The sequence below is a fragment of the Gopherus evgoodei genome, chromosome 1 (assembly GCF_007399415.2).
Source record: "Gopherus evgoodei ecotype Sinaloan lineage chromosome 1, rGopEvg1_v1.p, whole genome shotgun sequence".
In the NCBI taxonomy this organism is placed as follows: domain Eukaryota; kingdom Metazoa; phylum Chordata; order Testudines; family Testudinidae; genus Gopherus; species Gopherus evgoodei.
Window position 1 is genome coordinate 312395226 of NC_044322.1, and position 19328 is coordinate 312414553.

Below are 19328 nucleotides of genomic sequence, written 5' to 3' on the forward strand. Positions count from 1 at the left end.
ATAACAAGAACCAATGACTTGAAACTGAAGCAAGACAAATTCAAATTAGATACACTGATTAAACAATGGCACAAACTACGAAAGGAAGTGGTGGGTGCTCTATCTCTTAATGTCTTCAGATGAAGACTGAATGCTTTTCTGGGAGATACACTTTAGTTAAACACAAGTTGTTGGGCTGAGTTATAGGAGTAATTGGGTGAAATTGAATGACCTGTGATATACAGAAAATCAGACTAGATTATCTAATGGTCCTTTCTCACCTTCATCTGTAAAACTCTATGAAGACTCCCTAGCACTCCCTCTGCAAAATAGTACCAATGGCTACACAGGGTGTGTGCCAAGAGGTAGGCATAAAGCTTACAGTTGTCACCATTCTCCTCCTTAAGTTTAAAAAAAAAAAACCAAAAAACCAAGAATCAAATGTAAGTGTCTGGACCTTAAGATGGCAGCATCAGCATCCAATTTCATGACATTTATGCATTTTGCATACTACATACTATTGTAATTTGTACCCCAGATATACAAAGATTGGAGAGACAGAAAGACAGAGAGATAAAGAGAGAGTTTTACCACAGATTCTTCTTGTCAGGAATGGCATGCATTTACTGGTCTATGAATTCTTCTAGCCATATATTCCCAATATGATAAAAAAATGCCTACCTGAAATTTTTATTTGAGCTACTTCTCCATCTCCTCCTTCACTGTGTGCTCGAACCTCAACAATATATTCACCATCTCTGGGGACTGGCAACTCTATAGAATGTGTGCCAGTTGAATACAATGTGCCCTCATGCTGGCCATCTGGTCTATACAGCACCTTGCAAAGCCATAAACAAGTACAGTTATTGAAATGTCATGTTGCAGCTGGTACCACAGTTACATCCTTCCAGTTTTGATTAACAAGTTTAGGGTGCTAATTTTATGTGTACATGCTTAATTTTAGATCAAAACTAAATAACCTATACTGCTCTGCAGCTTGCTATAATGTAAAGGAGCTTGGAGGGAGCAGATATTTCCTCTTTTATTTCTAAATAATGGCAAAACAATACCATCTCCTTGATAGGTAAATTTTCCATATGGGTTCAAGTTAAGAATGATAGAGGATAATACTTTCAAGCTCACCAAACAAAACAAAAACATACCATACATCTTACCGTATACTAGAGCATGAATTATTTAATGTCCTCAAAAGGTAGCACAATTTTTCTTTTTTATTAATATGTTTCAGAGCTGGTAAATTATTATAAATGTGACTTATAAGACACATGGAAAAGATCTCTGCTCATTTTCAATGATTCACAGGAAATAACTCAATCCATCAAACAAGAACTTGTGTAGCACTCTAGCTCTTTTACTGCCAAGTAAACACCACCACCAAATAGGACCCTGTTTTTAATGGTTTCACCATATTGATAGCTATACCTAACCATCTTCCCATAATTTATAGATACGCTTGCACTGGAGTTGCATGTACCATGATGTGCTGTCCCTTTAAGGACAGCTTTAGATAGACTGGTTCTATTAGCGTCTTTGATCTATAAGTACAGGTATTCTGGAGATTGTAATTCTCAGAGGGAGGATGGGAACAATAGGCTGGAAGTAACTCATCCTGGGAAAAGGGGAAAAAATATAAAAGAGCCTAATTTTTTGAATGTATGCTGTGGGAGACATGTCACTGTGGGAGCAATCAGTTCTGTTGCATGTCTAAAAAGGAGATTCTCAGCCTTTTCCATACTTTGACCCACGTTATAAAATAAAATTTTATGCTACCTCCCATCTCACCATAAAAAAGAAGGGTGGCCATAACCCTCCTCCAAAGCCATTGGGGGACAGGGGAGTTGTGACCTCTAGATTGTGAACCCATGGTCTAAACTATGGATGCAAGCACATTAGAGCCAGAGTAGGCAGCAATATTGACAATAAGATATACTGTGTGCAGGATATAAAAGACAGAAACTATTTTTACAGATCATACTTTGTATCCTTGAACAGCAGATTCATTTGACTTTGGCGTGACATGGTCCCAGGTGATGATGTACCTTGAACCAGACCTGACTGTACTGATAATTCTGGGACGTTGGCTTGGAGCTGAAAAATAAACATACAATTTTGTGTGCAGAAACAATGATGCTTCACAAACCTTCATTTACATTTGAATGAGCCTTCTAAAAAGGAAGATTATGGCTGGCCTTTCTGTGAATGTGGGCCAGTCTCTCTCCTGGAATGCAGTTCTACGGCTCCAGCTATGCAGTTTTGCATGGCTTGTGCAATGGGCTCCCTGTGGGTTTGGCATTTGTGTGCTGCCAGAACAGACGGGGCCAATTTCTATCCCTTTCTGTGGAACTGGGCTTGTGTTTCCTTGCAGGCATCTATGTCCAGAACCTCCGAGAATTTAGCTTAATTATACTTATTCACTGAATTTAAATCTTTAAAAAATTATATAAAAGCATTTCTATAGCATTTATCTGTGTGGTAATCAGAGTGCCTTCCTGCACAAAGTGTAATTATAGTTAGAATAGTAGCCATGTAAAATGGAATCTTCTTATCCAAACATATGCTCCCTGCAGGTCTGAGTCAAATAGTATACTACTACTTACCTTATTGACAAAGCACATGTTACTCTCATACATTTGTAGGCCATCTAAGCACATTTATAGATAAAGAAACACAGTCCTTAATTAAATATCACTCACGGCTTCATTATTATTTAATTATTTAATTCTGTCGCACACAGGATTTCAAAAGCGAATAGTGATTCTGGGTGCCCAAACTGAGCCACTTTAAAGAGACCTGATTTTCAAAGGGTGGGTGCTCAGCACATTCTGAAAATCAGCTCCCCTTTAAGGTGTCTCCAGCTAGGGAGCGAAACACTGAAGTTCTGTGAAAATCTTCGCTTGAGGCTATAAGCTATGGACCCAAGCCTACATTCCTCTTGGACCAGATCATGACCTGCCCTGCCTGACTGTAGAGATGTCCCTTACTCCCCTGTGCCAGATTTCCAAGTTGAAATGGCAGCAATGAGTGGAGATCAGCTTCTTCAGAGCCACACCTCCACAACTACTTGCTGCCCCATACAAGGGGCTTGTGTTACTGCCACAATTTGGCCCCCTGGGAAAACTCCGTGTGTACGTGTCACAGAGTCAGTCTCGCTGCTCTGGAACAACTCTGAATGAAGTCAGGCAGGACTCTGATGCAGAGTATCTCCCCTCAGGGCACGCTGTCACCAGGGCAAGAAGCTTGCTCAGTTTCGGTGATTTCCAGGTTTGACCTCAGAGAGTCCAGCACCCCTGTTCACATCATGAGCTCCCCGCAACGAGTTCAGCCTTACATTCCTCCAAAGGGCCCTGCACCCCAACTTTGCAGTCAGCAGTGAGTCTCAGCCAGCATTGTAAACCAGAAGGGTTTATTAGTTGACAGGAACACAGCATAGAACAGACCTTGTTAGCACAGAAATGAAAGCTCCAAGGCCCTGACCCTCCCCCTGAGACTCCAGCCAGGAGACTTTCTAGCAGCCCAGCCTGAGACATGCCTGTTGCCCCTCCTCCATCTTTTGGTTTTTTCCCAGGCAAGCAGGTCACCTGGTCTGCACCAATACCTCTGGCTCATTCTTGCAGAGGGGGGCCCAGCCATCAGTTGCCAGGCTACATAGTGTCAGCCATTCTCTGAACCCAGTCAGCAGTCACACCTGCCCTCTAGGGGACTCTGCAATGATCGAGCACCAATATCCCACCACTAGACACTTGAGTAATACATAGGGAAAACTGAGAGACGCACACAGTATTCAGAAAAAACAGTAAGAACATTCCCACTTTGCCACAGTCTGGTGTCAAACCCAGTAGTTATAGTATTAGTATATGCAAAGTACAAATACATAGTAACGGAGTGCAGAACTTTAGAAATAAATCCAGAGTTCTTTTACTTACGTGCTTTTCTTGTAATGATATCAGCAGCAACACTGGGTGGTCCATATCCTGCGCTATTGTAGGCAGAAACATCTACATGGTACCGGGTACTAGGTTTCAAATTTTCCAGTTTGGTTGAGTAGTCTTGACTGCTCACTAGCACCCGCTGCGCAGCGGCTTCTTTATCATGAACAGTCCAGTAACGAATCTGTACACAGTTGAATTGAGTGATAATTTGGTGTAATTATGATATTGAAATGTTACAGAAACTTTAGACTGGAGGACAGAATAATTTTAAAACAATAAAGTCTGTTTCTGGCTAATTGCTGCTCCTTATATTAAGCCAAGTGATAGGATCATATCAAGAAACAGAAAATACTTCAGATTTGGTGTAGAAACTTTTGCACTAATGAACCTGATTTGTACCCAATTAAGCCAATGGAGGTTTTGTGATAGACTTAACTGGGTGCAGGACTGGGCCTTACTAGAACAGGGCTATCTATCTTGCTGTTGCTCTTTTATACTCGAAAATTTTACGCTCAACTTTAATATCATTTTCTAGGTCACAATGTACTCTGTAATGCAAAGACACCTTGGACTAAGTTGTACAGTACACTCCACTTCCTACTTCATGGCATTCTAGCTAATAAAATCCCTACAAAAGCAATTCATTCATATTTTTCATTCTGCTCTCATTCCCCACATACAGTATGCCCTATCCAGACCAAGCTGAAGAAACCCTTCTTTCTTTATGAAAGATGCTGCTCAAAACACTTTTACTAAAATTTATTATCCACTATAACTTTTATCACATTCAGCCAGTATTTTTGTTTCTATGATTTAAAGGTTATAATAAGCAATTGACAAAGCAGTTTGACAGCACAGTAACAGGTATAAAAAACAAAAGGGATCTACAACACCCAACCTGATATCTATTTCCTGCTCATTCCTCTGGGAACTGTGTTTAACAGACTGAACATGCATTGAACTTAGACATCAAAGCACTATCACATACTTAATAAACTGACTTGTTATCAGAACTTACTTGTTTTTTTTAAATCTGCTCTTGTCTTTTAGGAGGCACTTTAGCTAAGTAATGAGGCTTAAATGGTTAAACTGAAGAAGTGTCCAATACTGTATGCGTTTTTAAACTTAATATTTAAGTGACTTTTCTATAATATTAATGTTTTAAGAGTGTTTATAAATTGTTATAATTTCCCCTCTCTTTAAAAATATTGTGCATTCTTATCTTTTATTTCACTCTCCCCCCAACAATACCATTAATCACTATTAAACCACATAAGACCAGGGGGAAAACACTGACAAGCAGTCCACAACCTACTTTGTATAGGTTCCCTAGTTTCCTCTTCTCCTTCCCCTCAAAATTCTCCTCTGCCCTCTTTTCTTTGTATCAACTTAAATTATACATTCAAGAATATATATTCAGACCAGTCCATTAATGCCAATGTCAGGGGCAACTCAGGGATTTAATACTAGGTCATCACTGAGTTGACAGACGTTTTTATTAGAAAGGGAACAGGATTTATACCCTCTTCTACCCAATCTCTTTCCTCTCCTTCTTACCTGTAAACTCACTGAATGTGCAATCTAAAACCAATGCACTCACTTCCTCTCCTTGAGCTCTGTACTGGATGCCTTCCAATATTTCCACTCTACTAAAACAATTCTCAGTAGAATTTGGACACATATGCAAACACTCACAACTTCCCAATTACTCTAATGACCTCTTCATCTCAGGGCCTCTACTTCATCTTCATTCTCCTTGACCTACCAGCTTCTTTCAATCTGTCAATCATCCTCTCCTACTTAACACCCTATTCTTAAGCTTGCAAGAATCTGCCCACTCCTGGTTCTCCATCTACCTATGATGGTTTCTTTAGTGCCCCTCTCAGTGGATGTTCCTCCTTTCCTTCCCTATTCTTTGTAGGTATTCCCCGAGACTATTAGCAGGCCAAAACCAAGTTGTGGTTAGCTGTGTTAGCAACAGTACTTTTAAAAAATATCCTATCGTATTTTTGTCTCATACATTTCTATGGAAAATAGCCTGGACAACTCTATTAAAGATAGATATTAAAGATATTATCTGTGATTTTCAAAAATGGATGCCTATGACTAGCCTCCTGTGTCCATATGTAGGCAACTAAATAAGTTGACTTGATTTTCTGAAGTGCTGATCACCCAGCAGTTTTCTCTGAACTTCGGAGGTCATTTATTTAAGCACCAAAACACATATTTAGGAAGGAAATACAAGGTACCCAATTATTACAAATCCTGGTCATTATGAAATGATTTTTGATGATACTACACAGGGTCCAATTCACCACTATCTTGTAGAATCATTCACAACTGTGCAACATGAGAGTAAAACATTATCAATATCAATTGGTAGCACAGTTTGCACAGGTGTAAGCAACTACAAAAGGCACAAGCTGTGGAGGACGAGGTCCATAGCATTTTGTTTTTCAAGTACTTTTAGTCTGTGCATTTTTGCTCTGCTCCCACCTTCCTTGTAAATTATTTTAGCTGCTACCACAACAGAATCCTTTTAAGCCTTCCTTTAAGAAAGAGGTTAATGTTATTATTAAACTATTCCATTCTTTAGGTCAGTGGTTCTCAAAATTTGTACTGGTGATTCCTTTCACATAGAAAGCCTCGGAGTGTGACCCCCCTTTATAAATTAAAAACACTTTTTTATATACTTAACACCATTATAAATGCTGGAGGCGAAGCAGGGCTCAGGGTGGAGACTGACAGCTCACGACCCCCCATGTAAGAACCTCGTGACCCCCTGAGGGATCCTGACCCCCAGTTTGAGAACCCCTGCTTTAAGTAAACCTTTCCTTGGAGAGTCTTCAATCTAGCAGACAAAGGTATAACTAGATCCAATGGCTAGAAGCTGAAGCCAGATAGATTCAAATTACAAATAAGGTGCACTTTTTAATAGTGAGGGTACTTAACCACTGGAACAACTTCCCAGAGGTTGTGGTGAATTTTGCATTCCTGAAAATTTTTAAATCAAGATAGGAAGTTTTTCTAAAAGCTGTGCTCTGGTCCAAACAGGAATTAATTCTGGGAAGTCTCATGGCTTGTATTATACAGTATGGCAGATTAGGTCACAATCATCCTTTCTGGCTTTATAATCTAGGAGGCCTCAAACAGAACTGATACAGAATGTTCTGATAACATAAGCATTCCTATTTTGCTGTCAAGCCACATTTGGCTTAGTCTTCTTTTCAGCTGGCATTATGTTTTGTTCCCTAGATATTTCACTTTAAGGAGACTCCAAAAATATGTTGGGAGAGGTTGTGTTGGCTTGTTTCTCCAGCTCCTACCACTGCTACTCTCCCACTCACAAATTATGATACAACTTGCTGGTTGGCAAGGCTTGATGTTTCTCTTAAGTGTTTAAGTTAAACCGTTTAACTTTCTTCTACCCCCAGGTCTGCACTATAGCTGAATGAGTGGTGACAGTAGAAGAGTTTCCCTTCTAATTCAAATGCCTAGAGGGGCATTTTAGCAGCCAAAATAATTGAACCAAGGCTTTCCTAATTTAATTTACACATCAAAGTCTATTGTCAATGCTTACATAAGTTTGCCCGTCAATAGTAATAATACAAGCTGTCCATACTATGATCATTATAAGCATAAGATTACCATCATGGCTCTACCAACTCTTTCACAATATAGATATAATTGCACATGCATACGCTGACCAAATTGGCTCCCACTTTAAACATGGTTTACAGCATGCAAGCACATGTATTTTTCTGATTATAGAAATGAACATGCTGCACAGAGTTTTGGAAATTTAGTCCAGTAGCAGCCACCACTTGGAATTTTCTTGAAATACATTTAGGTGAAATATATACACAATGTCAATACATTCTTTTGGGAAGTAAAACAGGACTTGGAGGAAATGTTGTGTGCTGCCATCTGGGAGATCTATGTGTGACATTTCTAGAAAAGTTTCACTGACTGGGCCCAGTAAGGCTCCCTGTTCTTTGAAGGCAAAAACTAAAATCTATGAAAGGCTAGGGTTAGTGATGATGCTTGCTGGTAACATTTGCTGGATATTTGACAGAACAGCATTAGTTTAAGCTTAGGAAACATCAGTTTTATGATGATCCTGTTTGAGAAGCATGTGTTGTGAAGTGAGCAATGAAAAGGGGGGCTGAGAATTCAGGAGAAGCTGGAAGCCTTAGTAACCCAACTCAGACCCAGGTCACTTCAGCACTCTATCTAGACAAAGCCAGAGTCTTGGCATAGGAATCCCTTGTAAAGGGCACCAAAATATTCACATATTTCCATGCTTCTACAGGAAAAAAAAAAAACTCAACCAACCAACCAAACAAAAAATAAGAAAAACGGATTTTTGTGGTGCTTAAATACTGGAGAGAAAATGTTCATGTTTAGGCTTTAAAATGACTAGACTGTATCATTGACCTATTTTATTAAAATATGAACTAAAATTACTTCTATGTCAATCTTTTAAATATCCAGGCTTTTTCCTTACTGAGGTATTATTACAATGTGGAGAAACAAACAATATGCATCTCTCAGACAGAGATCCTCTCTGGTATAGATAATCGCATATCTTTCTAAATAGTTGCTTAGTCTCAGAGTAGTATTTTGATTCCATAATACTGTAATGAAGTGTTGTATATGGACCTCTGCCTTCTACTGGCTAGAACCACAACTCCTCAACTGTGTGCCCTATGCTATTAACAGCTTGAGGTATTTCTCCTTTGGCTTAAGTTGGGGCCTGTGCAATTGGAACAAGGGGATCTGAGCACACTCTCCATTTCTGCCATGAAGTTCCAAATGGACCTGAGTCTGCTGCAAAGTGACATCTGTGAAATAGTAGGTGGTCAAATGTCTGTGTGTTATGGTCTGATTAATGATAATTGTGGTGGTGATGTTGCCATGAAATGCAAACCTGTACAGTGACTGCCAGGGGTTCACTCCTTCATTTTTTGGTATACTTTGATATGTTAAGTGCATGTTTTATCTAGGGCTGATGAACACACTAAAGCTTTTGTTGATCACTGGACAACTGCCCAAAGTCCTTGAACCCCTCTCACCTGGGAGAAATTGTCTATATTCCTCCAATTCATCTACAAGCTGTACAGCTAGGTGTACAATAAAATAAGTAATATGGAGTTGTTAAACAATTTGAGCTAGAAAAGGGAAAGAAACTTTAAGCCACTCCACTGAGATGCAAATTAAATTCCTTGCAGGAATAAGATCATTTAAAAATTAAATTAACCTAAATTCCAAATACATTGAATCTTGGTTCAAATGACTTAGATTTAACCACTGTGACAATGTGATTTGTATGTATTAAACTCAGAGTCTATACAGCTATACAGTCTATACAGTACCCATCTACTTAGGATACAAACATGACTATATACCTAGGTCATGATATTTATTTTTGGAAACCATGACTTATTCCTTTGAGTGCTGAGACACTAACACTGCCCCCTTTATAAAATCCCTGGAGCACTTGATCGCTACTCTTTTTCCTTTTCTCTGGTCATCCTGTACTCTGGTTCAATTAAAATAATATGCAAAATTACATTCCCTCATTGCCACTAGCTTGTTCAGTTGTCCAGTCTGTTCATTACATTTGCATCACAAACTGAATTTTTTCATTAAAAGATTTTAGGTCAAATTTTGGGATCAGTTCCTTCTTTTTTGTGGTGTCTTGGACTATCCAAGTAGGAATCCCCAGGGTAAGGGAATCCTCAGTAGGCACTGACAGTTTTGTGGCAACCCAACTCCAGCTCTCACTGGAAGGGTTGAGCCAAGTCTGAGGAGGGGGTTGTCTGATAGTCTCTGGCCCAATGTAGGTCATCACATGCCATCATAGATTAGCACCCCCTGCAAATCCCTAGGTTCAGGAAAACACCCTTAACTCCCCTGTGGTCCCGTGCCTCTGGTGTGTCCACATGATCCTGCACAGCAGAGAATCTAACCCTTTGTAAGCATGGGAGAGATATCAAGAAAGAAGTCCTATATGATCCTTGTGTGAGCTTGACATGAAAAAAAAAGTTATAGAAATATTCCTTATCGTTACAGAACAAATATTTTATGTTGGCCAGTTGTACAACCCAAAGTATGCTACAAAATAAAGCAGCAATAAAGCTTACATACTAGAATCATGGAATTTGCAATCAAATCTTTCATATTTATCTATGTCATTTCCAAGAAATATGACTAAAGATACAAAATCCAATTATATTTTACTCATTTAATATACTTAATTGATATTAGTGAGGACACTTAGTGCCTAGTAAAAAAAAATCCCACAGAACAGTTTCATAACCATAAACCTGTATAATAAAAGCCAAACAATATATTTACTACACGTAAGAAGCAGGAAATATATATTCCCATTAGAACTGCACGTACTGAGCAGCTCATAAATCGTACATTCTCTGTATAGAGGGAGCTAGTTCATATTTTATCTTTCATTTAGGTGTGAGTTGAGGACACACCTCAGTAATGGCAAAAATGTATCAGTTCACACTCATCAATGCTAGTGCAGTAGTCATGAGTGCCTGCTTTAGTGTCAAGAAAACCTGACTCCTCATGGTGTGAAAAGGCTAGTATCACAGGTAAAATGCCTTCAACTACTTTTCTCCCAGTATCCCCAACTCTTCGACTCTTGAATATATAGTGCCAGTTATGTCCTGAGAGAGCTTTTTTTCATGGAATATGAAGGATTAAAATGAAAAGGAGGAAGTATTCTGATTTAACTAGGTATTTTTATAAATTGTGTTAGAAATGGACAATAATGTAAGTAAATAAATAAATGAAACCCGAGAGTATGCATTCCAGTTTTTAAATAACTTTACTTTGATCAAATTAGCACCCCTTCCAGGCTTGGATTAAGACAGTCCAGGACACAGACCTCCCTGTAGCGCTGTCCAGTGGTCCTGCCCCCGTGCTGAAGCTCCCTTTACTGGCAGTGGCAAAGGGTCCTCCTCCCCTCCCCAGTAGGATAATACCGCCTTCTCCCATCACAAGCAGCAGAAGAGGTCACCCATATTCACCCCAGCAGCTGATGTACATCTGCTTGTGTAGGTAGGCTGGGACACAAAGAGAATCCTCTGCTGCGGTGATGTTGATGAGCTCCCTCCAGAGCAGTGGATGTTGGAATTAACACCCCACTGGGATTCACAGGGCAACTGACACCTCTAATTGATGCATTTTATGAGACTATTCTGAATTTGCATATGCTCTTTTTACAGCATGTAGGTAAATATCATATGTCAGAGAATTAAAATTGCAAAGCAAGTCATTAACTTAGCAAGACCCAAATCCTTTACTGCTGAAGTAAACACACTATATGCTGCAGAGTTCTCCAGCGGCTACTGTGTATGTGCGGGAAGAAACCCACTCTCTGCTGGGCTGCTCCATGACAACTTCCACATCTGTTTCATCGCAGCAGCTCTCTAGCTGTTGTGCTCTTTTTTTGCAGGAGAGTAAGAAAAGGTTTCACTGGTGGATTTGGGTTGTTGTGGACCCAGTAGCCCTACCCTGCTCCCAAATAATTCCTTCTTGCTAGGGTGCACCAATGCTGGATGGCAGGCAGAAGATGCAGACAGACTCTCTCAAATCCTGTTCCACCTGCACATTAAAATCCCAGGATTCTGCATCTTCTACTGACCATATTCAGGCTGCAGCATCTGTTTCCAAGTTACTATAAATTCTGTTGGTGATATTTAAAAATAATTACTATACCTGATCATTTGATAATGTAGTGGCCCATTAGTTACTTACAAGTCTGTTTCTGCACTGACAAAGACATTACAGTGTACAGTGAATGTTTTACACCCAAAACTTATTCTGAACATGTTTTGAGACATTTATGGGCCAGATCCTCTATTGGTATAAACTGGAAAAATTCTTCTGTGGAGTTCTGAAGATATATGAAGATATACACAAGTAGGGGAATTTGACCAAAAGTCTTATATTTTAGTATCAAAATATTATACGTTATATGAAACATCTAATAGGTAGAGAATCAAATTTGTACAGCAAACATCAATTAATGCTGAGCATTAAGAGTTAGAATATGACAGTGTGTATTGCCTGTGCATAATCAATTACTGTATTTAAATGAATGTGAAGATATAAGTGTCACTTCTGAACTCACCTGATATCCTTCAACAGATTGCTCAAAAACATGCTCCCAGGAAACGGAGATTTCAGAAGATGATAAGACTTTTACATTCACATTTCTAGGCTGTTCAGTAGGAGCTGGAAATGGAAAACATTCAACCCCATCAAGTGCATTGTAATATTTACTTGCACGGTCTTTTATTGCAATATTTCATATTATTTTCTCATTTTCACAAGGCCAAGTCCTCAGGTCTTTAACCTGTGTTTACTTAGGTAAACTCTAATTTCATTGGGCATTTGTTTTAGACAGGACTGAGAAAAAGTAGAGTAAGGATCTCAGGATTAGGCCTATATTAAATATTTGTTAGCTTTAGCAGGTTCCAAAGTGAAAGTTTAATAAACTAAAAATATGCTCAAATAAAAACAGACAGAACCAAAAAAACCACTGATCTTTTACTCAGCTGTATAGTGTTTCTCACATTAAAAACTGTAGGCCACATTTTCAAAGTCAATTGCATGCAAATATTTATTTGCTTCTTATGCATGCAGATATAACATACTGTACATTATGTGTATGCAAGTCAGACAATTATGCATGCAGTGGGCTAGTTGTGTGTCTAACTGAATATGCATGTGCATTCACATCAGGTATTTGTGCATGTAAGTTGGACACATGCAAATGTTTATGTGTGCTTAACTTTAAAAATCTGACCTTGCATTGCCAAATGCACAATCAGACCATTTTAATGTGAAAAGTTTTCTTTTTATTTAAAAATTAACTTGTAGTGCCAAAACAATAAGTGTTCGTTTAGTTAGAAGAAGCTGCCAATTTCACTCTATTGCTTGCATTTAAAAGGAGCTAATGAATGTAAAAATGCATAAACAGCGCACAGAATCTATCAAAGATTCCATTTTCAAGCTAAGATCAGTTGTCTTTTATGGGTCTTTTGAAACAAGTTGCAACAGACAGCCACTGCTGCCTCAGCACAGGAAAGCTTTCATATATTTAATCTTCCAACTGGGCATCAAATCAACTATGTATCAAAACAGCCACTATTCAGGAAAAAAAAAACAGTTACATTTCTTATGAGAAGTATCTAAGGTAACAAAATAATCTTATGTGCAAAGTTACTCTTTTTAATTGTCTTTCACTAACAGTTAATAATTCAAATGTATAACTTTTTAAAAAAAATGATGCACTGATGTTAAGGATATTTTCTCAGTTACAAACATTTAAGTAAGCACAAACACCACAATCTAAAGTTTTAGTTCTAAGTATAACTACTGCTAATGCAATTTCATTACATACGTTTGCATGAAACACATGGAATCACAGAATAAAACTAGTGTGCTAAAATTAATAAAGATGTCTAGTCATAAAGCTATATATGTCTAATTATAATCCTAAACACATAACTCAGTAGCAATGAAAGTATATATCATGATTATGTAGCTTTAAAATCTCTTGCAATACATTTGATAAGTTGCCTTGCCTATCTGTAGCCTTATCATTTGCTGAATCATAGCTGTGCAGGCATTAGAGATGGAAGAGACCAGGTTATCTCGTCCATCTCAATGCCAATGCAGGATTGCTTCTCATTGTACCATTTGGTAGTGTTTTGTTCAATGCCCAAGATTTAAATGCCCAAATCACAGGTTTCCATAATTTCACTTGGGCCGAATAGTTCTTACTGTCAGGGTGATTATCTTGATGAGACAATCTGAATGTTACTTTTCATATTTCACCCTCTTAAGCTTATTTACGCCCCCTTCAATAATACTAATTTTGCTTCTTATTTGCTATTTACACTATTTTGCAGACAGTCCATTTTCACATTATAGTTCAAATAAATGACATCCACTCCGTCATTTTCCAATTCTGCAATAAAAAAAGCATTTCAGTTTGCCTCACAAGATGTATTCTTTATCAAAAACATGCTGCTTATTGCTCATAGTTCAGTTATCCTATAAAGGAAACCTTGTGGAATTAGGTACTGTCAGGGCAGTGAGAGGGTAAACTCTGTGTGGCTCCATGCAGGGTAAAGCTCCAGGGAATCTTCACAACTATACAAGTCCCAATGCCTGCAGGGGTCTCAGGAGCCTGTAGTGTGCACTGCCTCTTGCTCACCTGTTGGAAAGGTGTATGCTGGATTTCCCTGCAGCCCTGGCTTGCCAATGTGCTGGGTGAACAGGGCCATGGCTGTGCACATATGCATTCTCCTTTGAGGCTGCTAATGTTGTAGATCAGGGGTCAGCAACCTTTCAGAAGTGGTGTGCCGAGTCTTCATTTATTCACTCTAATTTAAGGTTTCGTGTGCCGGCAAAATATTTTAATGTTTTTAGAAGGTCTCTCTCTATAAGTCTACATTATATAAATAAACAACTGTTGTATTTAAAGTATATAAGGTTTTAAAAATATTTAAGAAGCTTCATTTAAAATAAAATTAAAATGCCGATCGTATCAGTTTTGTGTGAGCCTTGTCCTTGCTGAGTTTTCTAATGGGCGCCACAGCAGGGAGTGGCTGAGGCCAGGAGCAGAGCCCCAGGCTGGCTGCCGGTACTCGAGGCCAGCAGTGGGCTGAGTGAGGCTGGAAGTCTGGATACTGGCTGGCGAGGGGCTGGTGGCCAGAACCGCAGACCGGCAGCGGGCTGAGCCTCTCAGCCTGCCACTGGCCCCGCTCAATCCACTGCTGGTCTGGGGTTCTGGCAGGGGTAAAAGTAACTTAAATTTCTTATAGGTACTGTTGTATTACAACCTCCCTTGGAGTGGAGGAGATCAGGGGCTGGGATGTGTGGGCAAGCACTCAGAGCAAGGGATTGGGGATCAGGGCAGGGGGTGGGGATGTGGATGGTCCAGGAGTCAGGGAGCATGGGGGGTGTAGGAGTCAAGGTTGGGTGGCGTGAGAGGTTCAGAGCAGGAGGTTGGGGGGTGTAGGGAGAGTCCCGGGGGGACAGGGACTTGGGGCTGGCCTGGGACAGTCCTGGTTGCAGCTGGGTTACCTGGATGGTGGATGGGTCCCTGCACCATGCTGTTCCTGTTTCTGGCAAGGGAGCTGTGGGCCAGCTGTGTGGGGGCACTGCATCTGCAGGCAAATGGGGGGAGGCAGCAGAAGACCAGGGCCGGCTCCAGCACCAGCCCAGCAAGCAGGTGCTTGGAGTAGCCAAAGGAGAGTGGGGGCATGTCTGGCTCTTTGGCGGCGGGTCCCTCACTGAGGGAAGGACCAGCCACGGAAGACTGAAGCAGTGGTGGTAGATCTGCCACAGATCGCGATCGTGGCTATTTTTCTTTTTCTTGCTCTGGGCGGCAAAAATGCTGGGGGCGGCAAAAATGCTGGAGCCGGCCCTGCAGAAGACCTTCTGGCCTGCCTCTCTCTTCCCCCAGGGGCTGCAGGGCTGGCACGTGCCTGCAGTGCCCTGGTGTCCAGCCACAGTGGCGAGAGAGGGGCAGCAGGACAGGCTGGGATGCGGGCACCTCCACCATGCCTCCCGCCGGCCCCTTTCACTTGCCTGACTGCCTGCTGCTTCGGCTGCCAGCGCCAGCCTGCAGGAGAGTTCCGGCAGCAAGCAGCCCCCCCAGCTGAGAGTGTGCCACGCGCTGCGCCCCAGCATTGGTTGGTTCTGAGTTACGGCTGGGTTTCGGTTCCGGCTGCTGGCCCCTTGCCAGGCGGGGTCTCAGCCGCCAGCCTGCTCAGCCCACTGCCAGCCTGCGGTTCCATTCACCCAGGCTGGCGGCGGGCTGAGTGTGGCCAGCGGCTGCGAGCTCGGCGTGTCATTAAAAATCAGCTCACGTCCCACCGTTGGCACGCGTGCCATAGGTTGTCGACCCCTGTTGTAGACAATGTTTGGAGCTCCCTGATACCTACAGTGAAATTTTGGGTCCCTCCTTTACTGGTGCTCTAGGGAAGGAAGTAGTTACTTTGGCCTGGTCTACACTACGCGTTTAAACCAAATTTAGCAGCGTTAAACTGACTGAACCCTGCACCCGTCCACACAACGAGGCCTTGTATATCGATATAAAGGGCTCTTTAAACCGGTTTCTGTACTCCTCCCCGACAAGAGGAGTAGAGCTGAAATCGGTATTGCCATGTCGGATTAGGGTTAGCGTGGCTGCAAATCGACAGTATTGGCCAGTATTGGTATCCCACACTGCACTATTGTGACCGCTCTAGAAAGCAATCTGAACTCGGATGCACTGGCCAAGTAGACAGGAAAAGCCCCGAGAAGTTTTGAATTGCATTTCCTGTTTGCCCAGCATGGAGCTCTGATCAGCACAGGTGGCGATGCAGTCCCAAATCCCAAAAGAGCTCTAGCATGGACCGTACGGGAGATACTGGATCTGATCGCTGTATGGGGAGACAAATCTATTCTATCAGAGCTCCGTTACAGAAGACGAAATGCCAAAGCATTTGAAAAAATCTCCAAGCTACGATAGACAGAGGCCACAGCGCAGTGCTGTGTGACAAGTGTAATGGAAAGCCAAAGAATCAAATGAACACTCATGGAGGGAGGGAGGAAGGAGGTACTGAGGACTCCAGCTATCCCACAGTCCCCGCAGTCTCCAAAAAGCATTTGCATTCTTGGCTGAGCCCCCAATGCCTGAAGGGTCAAAAACATTTTCCTGGGTGTTTCAAGGTATATGTCGTCAATTTACACCCTTCCCCCCTGAAAGAAAAGGGAAAAAAAAGTTTCTCGCCTTTTTTCAATGTCACTCTACGTCTACTGCATGCTGCTGGTAGACGGGGTGCTGCAGTGCTGAACACCAGCATCCCCTTCCTGGTGACAGACAGTAAAATATGACTGCTATCCACCGTCATCATCAGCCCGTGAATGCTCCTGGCTGGCCTCGGTGAGGACGCCCTGGGGCGCCTGGGTAAAAATGGGAATGACTCTCGATCATTCCCGGCAGATGGTACAGAACGGCTGATAACCGTCTTCATCATAGCAACTGGAGGCTGAGCTCCATCAGCGCCTCCCCTCCCTTTCATGTCCTCAACCTACCTTAGTGGCTGCGATGGGCATAATATGATCTTGAATGCTTAGTGTTTCTCTGTGCAGGTGCAGAGTTATTTTGCTAGGACTAGAGTTATAGGGTGGCAACCACCAAGATTATTTTTCTTTCATTTTCTGAAAGTCAGTACTACTGTTCATTTCCTTTTCTCTAATTTTTCTGGAGCTACACCTGCTTGCTGCTCCCAAGGTGTTTGGTCACATGAGCATGATGGCTCTATTAAACAGCTGAACTCAGAAAACAAACAATTTTGCTACTATCATACAGGCAGTTTACATATATAACACAATTATATTTCAGGTGCATGTTTAATGTTCCTATTATTAATTTTTGCTTTTAGTAGTTATTTTTTTCTAGAAGAAATACATTTAGCACTTCACTAACAGGCCTGGAAACTTACAAGTCAGATGTTGACAATGTTCTGAGAAATGAAGGGATACTGAAATGTTATTTGGGTATCAGCAACATATTCATTCATTTACACTACTACAACAATAATCATTCTGTTGCTGCAGCAGCTGTTAAAGATGATATCCTAAGGTACACTTCTCTGATAACTAGGATCAGTATTAATCACATTAGCTAAGTGTTGCTAGTGTGGATCCTGAATTATCATAAGAAATAAAAGGGTCTATTCTATGTTTCTCTCTGTGTGTGTGGGTGATTTGTATACAAAGTTCCCATTAGAGCTAATGGGAGGTACAAACATAAATCTCCTATAAAGTACACTGAGATGAGAATGGAGTCTGAAGTGCGAGAATGTGGCCTTGTTATCTGGTCCCACCTTTTGGCTCTTTGCTCTCATTTCAGTAGATGGAGTTCTGCTTTGGTGAAGCAGATTCTGTTCTGCGACATGAAAATATTGAGCAATTCTTTACATTTCTGCTTTGTAATTCTGGCAGCAGACATTATAGTGTAATATTTTTGTTATATATTATTACCTATATTATTCTGCTCTAAGGTTTACCTTTTTCTAATGCTTTCTTCCACTCAGGAGAGGAAATGACATTTCTAACTGAAATCCTGCAGATTGCTGAATTTGAAATAATTCCAGCAAGGATTAAGGAAAAGAAGGTTTTAGTCAAATGTCAAGGGTTTTCATTTAATTATTCACCTGATTGCTTTAATGTCTAAACTGGAATAAAAGAGCATGGAAGAATAAGTATTAGAATTTGAACAGGCTTGAAAACTTAACCAAATTAATCATTCCTCTGCAGTAGTACGCTTAAATACCACAGCCGTTATATTGAGACTGATAGGATTTACTACCATCAGTTAACGAGCAAAACATGTACTACTACTTTATTTTAGAATAAAGCTGACTACTACTAAAGCGTATGGAAAAGTGTAACTAACAGCATTTTTGCTTCCATTCGTTCAGTTATGAATATCAATCTTATAATTGAAATATCTGAAATACTCTGCCACTAACTGTCCTAGACAGTTTTGGACAGTAATTCTCACTAAAAACTCACCTGTGTATTACAAGATAGCAGGAGTGGTTTCTTTTTTAAAAAGAAATTTAAATTTAATTTGAGTACTTATTTTCTAGTTTTCCTTAGCAAGACATAACAATTCACCTTTCAATATGTGCATCAATCATACTGCATTAATGAGGATGACCCAAATACAACTGTAGTATCACAATGCCATGTTTCAGACAACAAATGTGGAAGGAGGCACTTTTTTTCCAGTTCCCCAAATCCTTTATTTTTAACTAGCTGTACAATGGTTGAGAATGGGTATTTGCTAGGTGAATTTCTTTGAGGGTTGTTAGTTCACTGCTATTCTGCCCACCAGGGGCATTGTCCTACAGTTCTTCATGTGGGGTATGTCTACACTGTAGCTGGGAGCATGCTTCCCAGTGCATTTAGACAGACATGTGCTAGCTCTGCTTAAACTAGATGCAAAATAGCAGTATGGCCACAGCGCAGGTAGGGACTCAAACTAGCTGTCCAAGTACAATCTCACGCAGCCCACTGGGTAGGTACTTTGGCAGCTAGCCCAAGCCACTGCCCATGGCCTCGCTGCTATTTTTAGCATGCTAGCACAAGAAGAGTTGGCACCTGTCAGTCTACCTGCACTGAGAAGCATGTTACCAGCTGCAGTGTAGACATACTCTCAGACAAACTCTCATGGGAGTTTTGCCTGAGTAAGAACTTCAGGAGTGATGACCAAGAATGACCCTACTCATTGAAGGTTCATTTCACTTGCCCTGACCCTGGTCCCCTTGACTTTGTTAGTGCTGGATCAGGCCCTTATTGTAG

The 19328-nt window shown here is 40.9% G+C and overlaps 1 protein-coding gene across 5 annotated transcripts in view; it reads right to left on the reverse strand.

Moving 5' to 3' along the window:
- CNTN1 (contactin 1) overlaps positions 1-19328 on the reverse strand; it is a 441096-nt gene that overhangs the window by 53906 nt on the left and 367862 nt on the right. For all 5 annotated transcript variants that reach the window (XM_030548963.1, XM_030548961.1, XM_030548962.1 and 2 more), the window contains 4 exons: positions 12088-12191; positions 3924-4110; positions 1976-2088; positions 661-817 (listed from right to left, as the gene is read on the reverse strand). In XM_030548963.1, coding sequence (XP_030404823.1) covers positions 661-817; positions 1976-2088; positions 3924-4110; positions 12088-12191 — 561 coding nt within the window. The remainder of the gene's footprint in view (positions 1-660; positions 818-1975; positions 2089-3923; positions 4111-12087; positions 12192-19328) is intronic.